Genomic DNA, 18,081 nt, shown 5'->3' on the forward strand with positions numbered 1-18,081 from the left:
CACAACAAGAGAAGCCACCGCAGTGAGAAGACCACATACCACAACGAAGAGTAGCCCCCACTCACCGCAATTAGAGAAAGCCTATGCGCAGCAACAAAGACCCAACGCAGCCAAAAATAAATAAATTAATTAATAAAAAAAGAATGAAAAAAGAAAGAATGAATGAATAAATGACTGAGTGTTTACATAGCTGTGTGACCTTGAGTAAAGCATACAACCCAAGACTTAGTTTCCTCATATATAAAAAGGGGATAATCATATGTACCTCACAGGTTTGATTATCACGTTTTGATAATCATGGGAGATAAAGTTCCTAGCATAGTATCTGGTATACAGTAAATATTTAGTAAAAGTTGGCTTAACATACTTTTAAAAATTAGGTTGCATAAGCTAGCCTGGGAGCAGAACCTTATCCTTATTTCTTTGGTAACCTGCATCCTGAATTTCAAACAAACTTGGAATAGAACCTATCTGTAAGTTGGAGTCCTTCTTTACTCTCTAGCAACCAGTCTCTTCCTTGGTCAGGCTTTCCTCATGCCAGCAATACTGAACATATCATTCTCACTTTCACCTCAAGGCTTTGCTCTGCTTGTCTCTTTCGCCTAGGGTTTCATCTCCTCTCTTTTCCCCCCTTAGCTGAATTTTGTAGATACTGAAAAGTCCACAAGAAAATTCCTATATTTATTTCCTGATTTGCTTTATTATTCCATATTGCAACTACAGATGTATTATTTATAGCTATCATGCCACCTTCCAAGTTATCAGTCTTGCAACTGTGAAGAACTATTAAGGTTTCTTGTGTATCCTGCAGTTTTCCATCTCCATTAAGAAATTACCTGATGATCCAGCAACTTGATTTCATATTCAGATTCCAAACCACACACTTCAATACTGAGTTCTTAATTACCCTGGATTCTCTGCTATTGTTTCATGAGTAATAATTAGTCTTAACTTCAACCAGACTGCAAGCTCTGAAATCCTGTCTTTGACTTCTGGTTCCCTCAACACTAAGGACAGTCTTGAGCACAAAAGCTAATAAATACTTCCAAATTAACTGCAAAAAAGACACCAAATTCTAAACAAAATTATAAATATTTTAAAGACATCTGTATGAAGACACAATTTATATTCCATTGTTGTCTACCTTCTTTAAAATTTGTATGTGGGATATTGACTAATCAATTTCTAGATACCTTGTGGGTGTGTCTGTATACTATGTATATATACATATATATAAAATATATATAATTTAGAAACTCTTTTCCCCTAGGCTCACAGAATCCTATCTTTCCAAATGTAGGATTTGTTTCAGAAGTAAAGAATCAATAATCATGATAGAAATTACAATCTTGTTTCATTATTGTTGTGATAATGTGTTTCATTTATAGGACACTGAGGAAACAATTTGTGTTCCATTGTCATCTATCTGCTTTAAATTCCTTATGTGGGTATCAGTTAAACAAAATGGAATCTTGGCTTAAGACATATGAAAATGATCTATTCCATATACAATATATATGTTGTAGAACATTAACATTGTCTGATAATTTTGATATTATATCTAAAAACACAGCAGAGGAAAGAAGCAATTTTTTAAAAAACTGGAGTCTATGTTGTATATATGTGACATGGCTCTGTGTGAAACCAGTTTTAAAGAAAATGGGCAAAAGCTACTTATTAAGTTACCTGTAATCATTCCGATCATCAGCTTTTATTCCAGGCCAATCTCTCTTCAGATATTGACTAGCCAACTTCTGGATACCCTGTTAAAAAATACATATTTAATATAATAAAATGTAATATAAATTATAAAATAAGTATTGTGCTATAAAGGAAGCTCTTTTCCTTAAAATACATTACTTAGCAAATCCCATCTTTCCATATATAAATTTAATTCAGAAGTAAAGAACCAATGATAAATGGTAGAACACCATAACTTGTTTCATTATTTTCAAAGTCTTCTCTCGTCCTCATTTTTAGGAAAAAGGTGAGTATAAAGATGAGAAAATTGAAACTTAATTGAAATGCTTTCCACGTCACCAAACTATGTGACCAGCCATAAAAACAAACTACCCCGGTATATCACAGGGAACACAGCTGTCCACCTCCACAGAGCTCTGATTACTCAGCTTGACGTCTCAATTTTCCATCACTCCTCTGCTGCGGCATATACTGCATTTCTGAATCCCAGCAGTCAAACTCATATACCAGGAAAGACTACAACACATTCAATTTGGAGCAGACAGGTAAACATTGGCTTGTAAAATTAATGGACAAACCTTGTTTCTATTCCATACTAGTAATTTTCAAGACAGACTTTAAGAGTTTTTTTCCTTTTTAAATAATACCATGGCACAAATCACTTAAAATTAGTTTCACAAAGAAATACTCACTTATTGTTATCCATACAAACATGAACCTGGACAAAACAAGAGTATCCATAATAGGTACAGGATTTTATTGGCAAGGTTAAACTACTCACTCTGAATATAGAGCATACTACTTTTAGAAGGAAACATATGTGGTTCCCTAACACTGTAACAGGGTCCAATGTAATGGATCAGAAATCATTAACTTTGGGATATTCATCTCTATATATGCAACTTTAAAAAGAACAAATAAAATGCTGAGATGAAGAACAATCACATTAACTGACTGCCTACTTTAAGCAGAAGCTGCTCAAGTAAAATCAGTGGTGCATTCTATACATGGTACCTTTCTACTAAGGTCTGCTGCCAAATCAATTTGGCTTAATTAAATCCATTGTTGAATGTTTCTGTTTACCATTATTTCAATGAGCCCAAAGGGTAGCAGGAACTACAGAGAAGCTCCTTTGAATCTCGAGTTCCTTTTGAATTTGGCAATAGTTTGGTTTCACTATTTTCAGGTCCTATGTATTCTGAAAACTCACATATAACTGCATATCCACAATACTTCCACTTACATACCTTGTACTTTGGGGAATACAATTACTTAGTCTTCCCTGAATACGTACAGAATTTTTTTTTCACTTCTGTACCTTGTTCACACCGTTCTTTATTTGTATGAAATCTCTTCCCACCACTCCCATTCCTACCAGCTGAGTTCTTGCTGCCCCTCCTTTAAACTGATTTTTAAATTTCCGAACACAAAATATTCAAAAGTATATAAAGAAAAATGTGGAAAGTTTAAATGCCTAAGTGTTTGGTTTCATTTCATTAAAAGAGAATAGTTTAGGGCTTCCCTGGTGGCGCAGTGGTTGGGAGTCCGCCTGCCGATGCAGGGGACGCGGGTTCGTGCCCCGGTCCGGGAGGATCCCACATGCCGCGGAGCGGCTGGGCCCGTGGGCCATGGCCGCTGAGCCTGAGTGTCCGGAGCCTGTGCTCCGTGGCGGGAGAGGCTGCAGCAGTGGGAGGCCTGCATACCGCAAAAAAAAAAAAAAAAAAAAAAAGAATAGTTTATCTTTATTTCTGCATTTATTAGCTTGAATTCTTTTTTAAAGAACTATCCCTCCTGGACTGTTTGGGTATGCTGAGGTACAGTTCTCAGAGGAAAGGCAAGATAAATACTTGACTGTCCAGTTTTGGTCCAAAAGTGAACAATGAATTTTTAAAGTAACATTATGAACTCACATATTTTGAATAATGGATGTGTTTCAATCTACTGCAGTCACAATTCTCTTGATGCTCCAAATGCTACATCTGTGGTCAGTGGGAGCTCCTCCAAGTTGGCTCCCATATCATGACCCCAATAGACTTTAATAATTTCTTTGTTTTCTTTTACAGTCCCTATTCCAGATCTGCAGTAAGCTAGTTTTCCAAGGAATTCTGATTACTTTCAGAGAGAAACCATATTTAGAGACCACAATCTAGGTACTTCCTTATCCTTTTGGTCTTACTTTGTATCTTTCTCTAAGAGGGCTTTCCTAATCACTGTATACAAAGTAGCTCACCCTTTAGTCAGTTGCTCTCTCTCTCATCAGCCTACTGTATTCATAACCCTTATACATTGTTACTGTCTGGTTTAAATATGCTTTGCCTATTTGCTGACTATAAGCTCCATCAGGTACAGATCTTGTCTTTTTCTTTCTTTCTTTTTTTTTTAATCACTATGTCTCCAGGCTATAGCAAAGAGCCTAGTATTTAGTTGATACCAACAATGTTCCCTGATTGCACGAATAAATGCCACCGACATTATTCCATTTCTAATGTATAATACTCAAACTCCTTTTGTGTTTTTGCCATTCTGAGTTAGAAATGTTTAGATCAAAATTTCTCTGGTTCCCTAATTTTCATATACTCAAATAAAAAAAAACATATATCAGATTTCTAAGATTATGACCAGATGGTTTTTATACAATAAATAAATAAGTTCCTTAGTAAATTATAGTCAAATTTGACCATCTCCATTACTGAAAGGGAACATATGTGTAAGATACTCTGAAGCAATGAAAAAAGTTTATTCCATATTTAGAAGGCAGTACATATTAATTTTTATGAAGATTCAAGTAAGTTAAGATCCCTGAATTCAAAGAACTCATAATATGTAGACAGGAATAGGAAGCATACAGCATAAAATGGGAGGCAACGGATGGGTTGCCAAATAAGTGGCAATATGTGATACAAGTACCCAGAGGAGGAAAGGATCATCTGATATGTTCTTAACAAATTTACATCTCAATAATATGATAGTGACTTTTTCAGTTTAATAACTGCTAAAGTGGTTGCAGAACAATTTTTATAGAACATGGGATATGATAGGAGCCTCAGATTATGAGAAGGACTAAGAGGGCAGAATGACAGCACTGTAAATTTATATAAAACAAGTGAACTTACTAATGAGCATCTCAATACACTTATTTCTCTTAATTCTGTTAGTCCCTGTTATAACTACAGAGAAATTGGACGCTTAGGACATACAAAATTTACTTAAAGTCACAGTTAAGTTTGAATTAGAATCTAGTTAAGTTTGAATTAGAATCCCTAGTTATCATTCTAAATCTTTGCCCACAAAATCACTGTAGATTTATATAATTCTTTAAAATTTTTTGAAATTACTTCAACTTGTTATTTTTGTGCATTATAAGTTACAAGAGCAATTTCTAGAGCTCTAAACCACAATGTTGAACTGTACTAAACTGAATGGAGTGCTTCAGAGATGAGATGAGGGATTCATGAAATAGACAAACAGTGAGATCTTTAGATGAAAGACTTTATTCAAGTTAGTTCAGAGAGACAGGAATCATGGCTTCTGTGTGCTCCATGCAGCTGTTCAAGATCTAATCTGCATGGATGCTCAAGAAATACTCCATGGCCCTTATAGAAAGGTCCTAAATAACACTTCATGCTTCTGAAAGCATTCTATACTTAATTGGTTTACCTTTTACATTATGCTTAAAGCTACATCTTATGAATAAAAGGTTTATTTGTATAGAAAGTAAAATCTACCACAAATAAATGGCTAAGGAAGATAAACCCATGGCTGGTAATTTTTTTTTAAATGGTTTTTTTTTTTTTTTGAATCACTTCCCTGGCTCACAACATTACTTTACATTACATTACTCTTTAAAACTGATGCATTAGATATAATATTTATATTTACATGAGTATCACTAATACATAATGTTGATTTGATTTCCAATACAGTTTACTCTGGAGCAGTGGTTTCTATAAAAATGTACTATCAATATACTCTTTGCAACATCCAATAATATCCCATTCCAACTTTTAAAAAAGCCATCAGTGTTTGATGTAAGACTTGCTTTGTTTCACCTCTCAATAACACTTGCTATATTGCTCTAACAAGTGAAGCAACACAAAGAAAGACACTGTTCAATAGACACTGGGAAATGGACTGATGGCTTAACCTTTTGCCCATTTACCACAGAAAGCTGAGCAGAAGTGTGCCCCATGGATCTCACACAGGTTATTCTGTATCCATTTTTCACCGCTAACATACAGAGAAACTAATATTTAAATTTTATAAGGATATGACATCAGATGGCACTTCAAAATTATAGGAAGCCATGTTACGTAATATACTATACCTTTTTGTCATGAAATTCCCAACATTATGTAAATGACTTTTAAAAATTAAAGTCCACTGCATAAGTTGGATACTTCTCAAACTGATGTAAATTATACAACGATCATAAATTATACAATGTCTTAACTATTCTAAAATTAATAGTAATAGAGAACTTCACATCCCCCCTTAAGCAAAGTTTTGAAATATTTTTCATTGTCTTGTACAGCATATAATTGAAGTTAAGGTAAAAAAAAATCAATATATTATTTTAAATTACATAATAAATTGTCTTTACTTACTTTTCTATTCATTTCATGATAAAATGAGGTATTAATCTCATGTTACATATTAAATATGTATTTAGATATTTTTAGATTTTTCCTTTTATCAAAAATAAAGATTAATTTTGTTTAAATTTAGCTATATAAGAAAAGACAAGTTCTAATGACATATTAAATGACCTATTTGATTTGAGGACCAAACAGAATAAAAAAGAGATGAAATTTAACACTCATCCATGATAAAAATTCTGAAGAAACTAGTAGCAGAAGCAAACTTCCTTAAGCTAATAAAGGGTATATACAAAAGCCTACAGTTATTGGGACTTCCCTGGTGGTCCAGTGGTTAAGTATCTGCCTTCCAGTGCTGGGGATGCAGGTTCAATCCCTGGAGGGGGAACTAAGATCCCACACACTGCGGGGCAACTGGAGCTGGCAGCTCCCACGTGCTCTGGAGCTGATGTGCCACAACTAGAGACCCCATGTGCCGCAACCACTGAGCCCGTGTGCTCTGGAGCCTGCCTGCCACTAAGGAGAAGCCCGCAAGCTGCAACAAAGGGCCCACGCGCCACAACAAAAGATCCCGTGTGCTGCAACTAAGACCTGATGCAGCCAAATAAATAAATTAATTAATTAAAAAATAATAAATGATTACATTAAAAAAAAAAGTCTAGAGTTAACATACTTCTAATGGAAAGTGAATGCTTTCCCCCTAAGACTGGGAATAAGGCAAGGATGCCCTCTCTCACCAGTCCTTTACAACATTGTATTTGTAGTCCCACTTAGTACAAAAAGGCAAGAAAAAGAAGTAAAAGGTATACAAATTGGAGAGGAAGAAATAAAACTACTTCCATTCACAGATGACATGATTGTCTATGTAGAAAACCCCAAAGAATCTACAAAAAAAAAACAAAACAAAACCAAAAAACCCTCCTGGAACTAATAAGTTTATTAGCAAGGTTGCAAGATACAAGGTCAACATATAAAACTCAATTGTTCTCCTATGTACCTGCAATGAACAATTGGAATTTGAAACTTTAAAAAAAAATTAGGATAGCACTGGGGGGAAAATGAAATACTCAGGTATAAATCTAACAAAATATTAATATGTGTAAGAACTGTATGTGGAAAACTCCAAAACACTGATGAAAAAAATCCAAGAAAACCTCATGTTAATGGATTAGAAGAGTTCACATTGTTAAGAAACTCAAATCAAAATTCCAGAAAGCTTTTTTGTAGATATCAAAAGACTGATTTTAAAATGCATATGGAAAGGTAAAGGTACTAAAATAGCCAAAATAATTCTGAAAAACAAGAACAAAGAGAACTCACATTACGAGTTCAAGGCTAATTACTATACTATAATGTTACAGTGTAGTACTGGCAAAAGAATGGACACATAGCTCAATGGAACAGAAGAGAGCCCCAAAATAGATCTATACAAATACAGTAAATTGATTTTTCACAAAGTACAAAGGCAATTAGATGGAGAAAGGATAGTCGGTATCGATAAATGGTGCAGGAACAATTGGATAACCATATGCCAAAAAATGAAAATTAACACTTATCTCATAACTTACACAAAAATTAACCCAAAACAGTTCATAGACCTAAATGAAAAGTACATAAGTACAAAACATGCAGGAGAACACAAAGGAAAATCTCTTTGACCTCTGACAAAGAGTTTCTGCATACAACACCAAAAGCAAGATACATGAAGGAAAAAATGATAATTTGAACTTTGTTAGAATTAAATTCTTTCCTTTAGGAAAGACACTGTTAAGAGAATGAAAAAAAAAAAAAACAAGCTGCAGACTAGGAAAAATACACACATATCACATAACTGATAAAGGACTTGTATCCAGAATATATACAGAGCTCTTAAAACTCAACAGTAAAGAGAAAACCAACCCAACTTTTAAAATGAGCAAAAGATCTGAACACACACTTCATCAAGAAGATGTAAGGATGGCAAATAAGCATATGAAAAACGCTGAACATCAATTGTCATTATGGAAATGCAGATTAAAACAACAATGAGATACCACTACATATCTATTAGAATAGCTCTTTGAGCTATTCCAAAAAAATACTACACTATCAAATGTTAGTGAGAATGCAGAGCCACAGGACACGCCTGTGCTGGTGGAAATGTAAAATGGTACAACCACTCTGGAAAACAATTTGGAAATTTCTTATAAAATTAACACAGACTTCCCGTATGACTCAGCAACAGCACTCCTAAGTAGTTAGCCAACTGATGTCCACAAAACCCTGCACACAAATGTTTCTAGCAGCTTTATTCATGAAAGTGGAAGCAGCCAAGGTGTCCCTCAATAGGTGAACAGTTAAACAAAATATGGTACATCATTAGAACAGAGTACTATTCAGTAATAAAAGCTATTAATTTACACAACTTTTTTTTTTTTTTTTGGCCGTGCCACACGGCAGGCAGGATCTTAGTTCCCCAACCAGGGATTGAACCCACACCCTCTGCAGTGGAAGTGCAGAGTCTTAACCACTGAACCACCAGGGAAGTCCTGGATAAATCTTAAATTCATTTTGCCAAGTGGAAAAGAGCCAAATCCAAGAGTTATATACCTTGTGAAATAAAAGAAAATATTTATGTGTTGGTCTCTGTTCCTGGCACAGAGCTCATAAAACTTTTGTAAATAGCGGTGCTAGGAGAATTTTGTTCTAGCATTTAGTCTTTGACCCCAGTTCATGACAGAGTTCCTAAGTCCCAATTATTTTCCTGGGTGATAGCAGTGTCTTTTGTTCTAATGAGGTGACTCTTTCGGTGGGCTCCTGGATGAGGGCTGGTCACCAGAAATACCAAGCCATATTCTTGGAATTTCTAGCCCTGTTTCTTAATCTCCAGAGAGGAGAAAGGGGCTAGACATGGAGTTAATAATTGATCACACCCACATGATGAAACCTCCATAAAAACCCCAGTAGTACGGGGTACAGAGCTTCCAGGCTGGTGAACACGTAGAGGTGGTGGGAGAGTGGCACACCCAGAGAAGGCATGGAAGCCCTACACCCCTTCCTACATACTTGTCCTATGCATCTCTTCCATCTGGCTGTTTCTGAGTTATAGTCCCACTTAGAAGACTATTGCAGGAGAGGATTCTGGGAAGATGGCAAAGTAGCAAGCACCAGGATTCTGTTTCCCAACACAGACAACAGATTCAATGACAGAATCAGTCTCACATAACTATTTTGGAACTCTGAAGTCTTTTTAAAGGCTGTAACTTCCAGAGAAAGGCTTGGATGTTAAACAAAGTTAATTTCAACCAATTTCTGTACTTAGCTCAGCAGCAGTTACCCCCCACCTCCCAGCCCAGTGGCAAGCAGCCATGAACTTGTTCCTGTAGCAGCCTGCATGCAGCTTGCAGGAGACACCATGGGCAATAAGGGCCCGTCCTCCAAGTATCAGGGATCTGTGCTCTGATCACTGATTGCTGCTTCTGATCAAGGATGTGGAGACACAAAGGTGCAGACACAGAGGTGGCCATTGTTGAACCCCTATTCGCCAATGAAGAAAAATGAACAAAGGCTAAAGAACCTTTGGGCCACCAACAAGTGGACCAATATATGCACTGTGGGAGTCCTAGAAGGAGAACAGAGAAAGGGACAGTGAGATTATAAAAATAATGGTCAAAAACTTCCCCAATTTGACAAAAGACAAGAATATAAACAGCCAAGAAGCGCAACAAATTCTAAGTAGGATGAACTCAGAGACCCGCACTGAGACACATTCTAATCAATCTGTCAAAAGCTAAAGACAAAAAGAGAATCTTGAAAGCAGCAAGAGAAAAGCAAATAGCCACATACATGGTATCTTCAATAAGATTATCAGCAGAGTTTTCAACAGAAATTTAGGAGGGCAGAAAACAGTGGGTCCATATATTCAAAGTGCTAAAAGAAAAAAACCTGTCAATTGAAAATACTATATGCAGCAAAACTGTCCTTCAAAAGTGAGGGAGATATTAAAATATGCTCAGATAAACAAAAGCTGAGGGAGTTCCTGACTACTAGACCTGCCCTGTAAGAAATGCTCAAGGGAATCTCGAAGGTGAAATGAAAGGACACTAGACAGTAACTTGAAGCAGTATGAAGAAATAAAGATCTCACTAATGGTAAATATATGGGCAACTATAAAAGCTAGGATTATCGTAACAGTGGTTTGTAACTCCACTTTCTGTTTTCTACTTGGTTTAAGAGACTATACATTTCTTTAAAAAATTGTTAGTCCAAAAGCTAGTGTTATTGTAACTTTGTTTTGTAACTCCACATATTGTTTTTTATATAATATGAAACTAATGCATAAAAAAATTTTAGTTTATGTCTTTGGATACATAATATAAAAAAACATAATTCTGTCCTATCAATAAATGAAAAGGTTAGGGATGAAGCTGTAAAGGAGCAGAGTTTTTGTAATGCTTCTGAAGTTAAGCTGGTGTAAATTCAAATTAGAGTCTTACAACTTTAGAATGTTAAATATAACCGCAAAGAATATACGCAAAAGGAAGAAGAAAATTAAAACATTCCACTACGAAAACTCAACACAAAAGCGACAATAATGCAACATGACAAAGAAGTCAGTACATTCTTACTTTAAATGCAAATAGATTAAAGTCTCCAATCGAAAGGCAGAGATTGGCAGAATAGATTAAAAATCATGATCCAACCATATGCTGTCTACAAGAGACTCTTTAGATCCAAAGAAGACTACTGCAGCAGTATTCTGGCAGAGATGATGAGGGTTTGAACTGCGGTGGAGACACTGGAGATAGAGAGAACCAAAGTGATTTATAAAGGTATCTGGCAGGGAAAAACTTACATGATTGGTAATGGTCTAGCTATGGAAGAGATAAGAAGGAAGGAGACAACAAAGATGACCCTTTGGATTTTGGCTTTATACAAATGGACAGATGATGGTATGTCCCCCAGGGATGAATACACTGGTAGGCTATTTATTTGCAGAAAGGGTTGTTGGATTATAATACAAATGATACTAGGTTTAGCAGAAGTATAAGAGGAGAAGGCACTCTCTCCTAAAGTGAGAGATGTCAGGAAAACCTATATAAACTTAAGTACATTGGAACTGGATCTGAAAGAGCAAATAGGAATTTGAGCAACTGAGAAACGAAGAGGGAGTTCCAAGGTTTGGCACAACTTAGGTGAAAAAAATTCGTGATGAAAAAATAGTAGGGAAAATGTGGGAGAAGGGTTGGTGGGGTAAATTTTTTACTTCTAAGCATCCAACTTGTTCCTTGAAGCTTACACTTACACTTATATAGTGAATTCTTCTTTAGTGCTCAGGGGTTAACTACTCTCAAAGAAGTTTTCCATGAAGTTATTCTCGTTCTTTAAGAAAGACCCTCCAATGTTTTTCGTTTACTCAATTCAGAGTAAAAGCACCGTTACTACCATTCAGCTTAAAATAGAATCATAGGGCTTCCCTGGTGGCACAGTGGTTGAGAGTCCGCCTGCCGATGCAGGGGACATGGGTTCGTGCCCCGGTCTGGGAAGATCCCACATGCCGCGGAGCGGCTAGGCCCGTGAGCCATGGCCGCTGAGCCTGCGCTCCGCAACGGGAGAGGCCACAGCAGTGAGAGGCATGCGTACAGCCAAAAAAAAAAAGCATCATAAAAACACATTTAAAAAGATGTTTCCTTGGAGAGTTATGGTCCTAATAATAACTGGAATAAGTTAATTTACTGTGCTTACACAAAACTCACAGTGTTTCCCTTAATATACAAAAGACGTATAGAAGTTATCTCCCTGAAATATTCTTAGTTCTCCACTGAATGCTGCTATTACAACAGTTTAATGAGAAAGTATGTGCAAAAATCCTGTTGGACTTAAACAGAGAGAACATGTTAAATGTCCAGTTTATATAATGCTGTTGCCAATAGGACTGTATAACTTGGAAGTTTGTTTAGTAAAATGTATCTTCCTTTTAGGAGGCAAAAGGCCAAATCTACCTGATGTTAAATGCCAGTTATTTAATAATTTTCAAGTTCACTTCAACCATTTCCCCCCCGCTCCAGATAGTCTTGTTTATGCCTACAGAGTTCTTCCATTTATTTCCAAAGCAACTTATATGCAAGCTTTAATCAAGAGAAAACCCTACTGACTAAAAGGCTTACCTCTCCTATTTCAATAGTTTTTACTTCATTTTCCATTTTTCAGTAGATTGTTTAACCACAAAATGATGGTTATACTTTTTTGAATGTTTTTTCTTTCCCCCACATTTTGAGAATTTTTCTTTTCACATTGCTGGAAGCTTTTAGTAAGAAAAACAATAGTTTTTACTGTGTGTTACAGTCATCTTCCAATAAAGATTAATATTATTTGTTGTCAAAAAACAAATTTGGGGGATTTATTTTATAATATTTAAAACATTATCAACTGGAAAACAAATGATGACACAGATTTTTAGAGCAAAATATACTAAATTTTGGCTTATTTAGAATATTAAAGAGTCACTAGACATCATTAAAATTGTGTTCTTACTCCATTTTTAAAATTAAAGTTAGATTTCAAGGCTTGGATTAGCTGATATCTATTTGTAAGCTTCTAACTGAAGGGTTTTATTGAGGGGAAAAACAAACTAGTTGCTGTTGTTTTAAACAATAAGAAAAGTGTTATATTAGCATGATTGAACTGTCCACTTGATCTCAAAGACAGCTGTAAAAGCAGTTCCTCTTTCAAGCAGAAACTGGAATGTAGCAAATCAGCAAGCAAATAATTTCATGAGCTGGACCCTTAGTTATCTTAAAATAGAGGGGGGCATTCCAGAAGAAACAGACAAAATGTGACTGAACATTCAAGGCAAATGAGAGCCATTCTTCCTCATTTCTCTTGTTGAATGGAAAACATAACTAGTCATTAGAGTTAATATTTGAGTACTTACTATTTGCACTCAACTAACATTTAAAGCCACCACCTTATGCAGTAGATGCAACGGAAGTTTTAAAAGCCTAAGTAATTTGTATAACATCACGTAGCTAGTTAAGCCTGGGTTCAAAACCAGGTCTTCTTTCAAAGTTTAAAACACTTTCTGAGCACTCAACTCACTCTGATATAACCACAGACTATCTCAAACCACTATATATTTTGGCTAAGGGATGTCTCTAAGTTCTTTAAAGGACAGGGCTATAAAAATCTAGCACAGTTCAGTCTTTGCTCAGTAAATAAATGCTGAACCGAATCATTAACCATTTTGGTGAACAAATAAACACATACATTTTAAAATTAATAGAGTTTTTTTTTAAGAGCAATTTTAGGTTTACAGAAAACCTGAGCAAAAAGTAGAGTTCCCATATACTCCCCTGCTCCATAAGACTGTCCTAATATTAACATCTTGTATTAGTGTAATACATGTGTTACAACTGATGAAACAACATATTGACACATTAGTAACCGAAGGTCACAGTTTACATTAGGATTCACGGTTTGTGTTGTACAGTTCTATGAGTTTTGACAGATGCACAATGTTATGTATCCACAATTGCATTATCATAATAATAATTTCACTGCTTTAAAACTACCCTGTGCGCCACTTATTCATCTTCCCTTCATCCTCCTCTCTCCCAACCTCTGGCAAACACCAATCTTTTTACCATCTCTATAGTTTTGCCTTTTCCAGAATGTCATATATTTGGAATCATATAGCATTGTAGCCTTTTCAGATCAGCTTCTTCCAGTTTACAAGATGCATTTAAGTGTCTGCTATGTCTTTTGGTGGCTTGATAGCTCAGTTCCTTTTATCACTGACTTTTATTCCATTGTTTAGATATACCACAAGTTGTTTATACATTCACCTATTAAAGGACATCTTATTTGCTACCAAGTTTTGGCAATTATGAACAAAGCTGCTACAGACATTGATGTACAGGTTTTTGTGTGAACTTAAGTTATGAACACATTTGGGCAAATATCAAGATGTGCAACTACTTGATTATGTGATAAGACTGTGCTTAGCTTCCAAAAGTGGCTATACCATTTTCCATTCCCACTAGCAATGGGAATCCATTGCTCCACATCCTAGACAGCATTTGGTGTTGTCATTATTTTGGATTTTAGCCAAACAGGTGTGTAGTGGTATCTCATTGACAATTCCCTAATGATATATGATGTTGAACATCTTTCATATGCTTATTTGCCATCTGTATATCTTTCCTGTTGAAGTGTCTGTTCAGGTCTTTGGCCTACTTTTTTTTTTTTTTTTTTAAATTTACTTTTGGTTGTGTTGAGTCTTCGTTGCTGTGTGCAGGTTTTCTCTAGTTGTGGCGAGCAGGGGCTACTCTTCATTGCGGTGCACAGGCTTCTCACTGCAGTGGCTTTTCTTGATGTGGAGCACGGGCTCTAGGCATGCAGACTTCAGTAGTTGTGGCACGTGGGCTCAATAGTTGTGGCTCACGGGCTTAGCTGCTCCACAGCATGTGGGATCTTCCCGGACCAGGGCTCAAACCCGTGTCCCGTGCACTGGCAGGCGGATTTTTAACCACTGTGCCACCAGGGAAGTCCCTGACCTTTTTAATTGGGTCATTTATTTATTTATTGTTGAGTTTTAAGATGTATTTGTATAATTCGGACTCAAGTCCTTTATCATATACATGTTTTGCAGATACTTTCTTTCAGTCTGCCTTTTCATTCTCTTAACTGCGTCTTTCTCAGAGAAGATGTTTTTAATTTAACATCTATATCTTTAACACTGTGTTTTCATTAACTAAGGTTAAGGAATCTTTAGTCTTTAGGAATCAGATTAGTGAAAAAGGAAAAAACTAAGGCTCCAATGTTAGTTCTGACAATGGATTAAGTATGAAAATACACACAGGTGGTATTTCACCCTAAAGCAGTGTAACTGATTGTGAAGAATTATACATAATCTAACTTGGAACAATAAACATAGAACCCTGAATTGAACTCTTCATAAAATGAGAAAGTTTTAGGTAAATCATTGTTTCATAATTTAGCTGTTTTGAAAGTTTCAGTCATCATCATGCTCTCTTAAAATATGGATAATCGGGCTTCCCTGGTGGCGCAGTGGTTGAGAGTCCGCCTGCCGATGAGGGGGACGTGGGTTCGTGCCCTGGTCCGGGAGGATTCCGCGTGCCGCAGAGCAGCTGGGCCCGTGAGCCATGGCTGCTGGGCCTGCGTGTCCGGAGCCTGTGCTCCGCAGGGGGAGAGGCCACAGCGGTGAGAGGCCCGCGTACCGCAAACAAACAAACAAACAAACAAAAAATATGGATAATCTATAATGGTATATCATTTCTACAAAAATAATTTTTCATCCCTAATGCTTCTAACAACACCAGTAAAGAATAATTTTCACAAATTCAATTAATAAATCTTTGTTACAAAGTAACATTTTATCTTCTGTCTTTTTTTTAGTATATGTGCTGCCGAAGCGAGCACTCTTCTGTCTTTTAAATGATCCTTTATCAAGCAAAGGGTTTATTACAGTTATGTACAAAGTGCTATTAAGTAACAGAGCAAAAACCACTGGACAGATTTGAGAGAGAAGACAAGCAGAGCCAGGGAAAAGTTTCACAGAAAAAGTCATGTCTGAGCTGGGCCTTGAAGGAGGAAGTATAAAGGACTTCCCAGCGACCAAGGAGAGGGGAAAAGATATGCATTAAAAAAATGTGTCAAGTATAAAAATCGGAAGGAATTGGGGAGTCAGATAATACTGAGTTTAAATCCTGGTTTCACTACTCTCTAGTAGTACAATGCTAAACAAGTCACATCTCCTCTCTAACAGTTAATTTCCTTATTTGTAAAGTGGAGGTAAATTCATGACTTACAGGGCATGTAAAGTTTAAGTAAAGCTATTTTTAATAAGCATTCAGAAAGTGTTAAGTTACCCATTGAAATTTAAAGGAGAGAACAATAATCAGATCTTTATTTTAGAATGATGATCATGGTGCTGATATGGAAGATTCCTTATAAAGAGAAAGAGAAAGCAGGGTGATCCAATTAGGAAGTTATAGTATGCTCTAAGCAGTAGAAAGAGAAAAGAACAAGAGATGCTCCAAAGCAAAACTACGGCCTGGGAACTAACCACAAGTTGAAGGGGGAAGAAATTGAAATCAAGATTGATTACCATTAAGAATTTCTTAATACTGATCATAAATTTAAAAATCTAAAAGCTACTCTACCCATTAGGTATGATACAAATACTGTATGATTCCACTTAAATGAAGCAGATTCACACAGACAGAAAATAAAATGGTGGTTTTCAGGAGCTGTTGGCAGGAGGGAATGGACACTTGTTTAATGGATATAGAGCTTTAGTTTTACAAGATAAAAAAATTCTGGAGACTGTACAACAATGTACACTTAACACTACTGAACTGTATATTTAAAAATGGTTAAGATGACAAATTTTACGTGTATTTTAACACAGTGAAAAATAACTGTAAAAAAATTTTTTTAATAGAAAAACATCACACACAAACTAAGGAGAGAGTCTGAGCTTTTCTTTCCATAAAGCACGAGTTCAGTCTTGCATACAATTTCATGTATGGCAGGTACTAAAGTCTCTTCCAACATAGTTGCCTCCTCCAATCAAGGACAGCAACACATCTCTCTCCCCCCCCACACACACACAAATATATAAAGGGAAGGCAGAAGTTTGATAAGAGGTATGTTAAAGGGAAGTTCTGTTTGTTAATTTAAAAATGGAAGAAAAACATAGGCTGAGAGAAGGAGCCAGTGTTAAAAAGAGGGATTGAAAACCAGGAGAAAACGGCTAACCGTTATAAAAAATAAGGTTAACATAGCTGGAAAGGGTTAGGGTCAAGATGAAAGGTTGATTAGAAAGATGAACCCTCTTTCAAACAAGGAAGGGAGGATAACAAGTATCCAGATAAAACTTAAAAGGAGAGGAAGGTAACAAAATTAAGATAATTTACTTTTTTAATTAGCATGAGACCTTTCAAAATGAACTAGTACAGTTTAGAGTAAGGATTCCAAAACTTTTTTGACTGCACCAATCTATCAGTTAAAAAAAAAAAAAAAAAGTATATGTATATTTAGTTTTAAATAATACCCCAATGCTTTGTATTTACGTATTATATCGATTATAAAACATAACAAGTATGGTACTGGCACAAAAACAGAAAGATAGATCAATGGAACAGGATAGAAAGCCCAGAGATAAACGCACATATGGTCACCTTATCTTTGATAAAGGAGGCAGGAATGTACAGTGGAGAAAGGACAGCCTCTTCAATAAGTGGTGCTGGGAAAACTGGACAGGTACATGTAAAAGTATGAGATTAGATCACTCCCTAACACCATACACAAAAATAAGCTCAAAATGGATTAAAGACCTAAATGTAAGGCCAGAAACTATCAAACTCTTAGAGGAAAACATAGGCAGGACACTCTATGACATAAATCACAGCAAGATCCTTTCTGACCCACCTCCCAGAGATATGCAAATAAAAACAAAAATAAACAAATGGGACCTAATGAAACTTCAAAGCTTTTGCACAGCAAAGGAAACCATAAACAAGACCAAAAGACAACCCTCAGAATCGGAGAAAATATTTGCAAATGAAGCAACTGACAAAGGTTAATCTCCAAAATTTATAAGCAGCTCATGCAGCTCAATAACAGAAAAACAAACAACCCAATCCAAAAATGGGCAGAAGACCTAAATAGACATTTCTCCAAAGAAGATATACAGACTGCCAACAAACACATGAAAGAATGCTCAACTTCATTAATCATTAGAGAAATGCAAATCAAAACTACAATGAGATATCATCTCACA

At 35.9% G+C, this 18,081-nt stretch overlaps 1 protein-coding gene across 4 annotated transcripts in view; it reads right to left on the reverse strand.

Moving 5' to 3' along the window:
* Positions 1-18,081, reverse strand: part of FCHSD2 (FCH and double SH3 domains 2) — a 292,250-nt gene that overhangs the window by 170,502 nt on the left and 103,667 nt on the right. For all 4 annotated transcript variants that reach the window (XM_079928905.1, XM_079928902.1, XM_079928903.1 and 1 more), the window contains one exon: positions 1,687-1,763. In XM_079928905.1, coding sequence (XP_079785031.1) covers positions 1,687-1,763 — 77 coding nt within the window. The remainder of the gene's footprint in view (positions 1-1,686; positions 1,764-18,081) is intronic.

Source organism: Stenella coeruleoalba, assembly GCF_951394435.1.
Source record: "Stenella coeruleoalba genome assembly, chromosome: 8".
Lineage (NCBI taxonomy): Eukaryota > Metazoa > Chordata > Mammalia > Artiodactyla > Delphinidae > Stenella > Stenella coeruleoalba.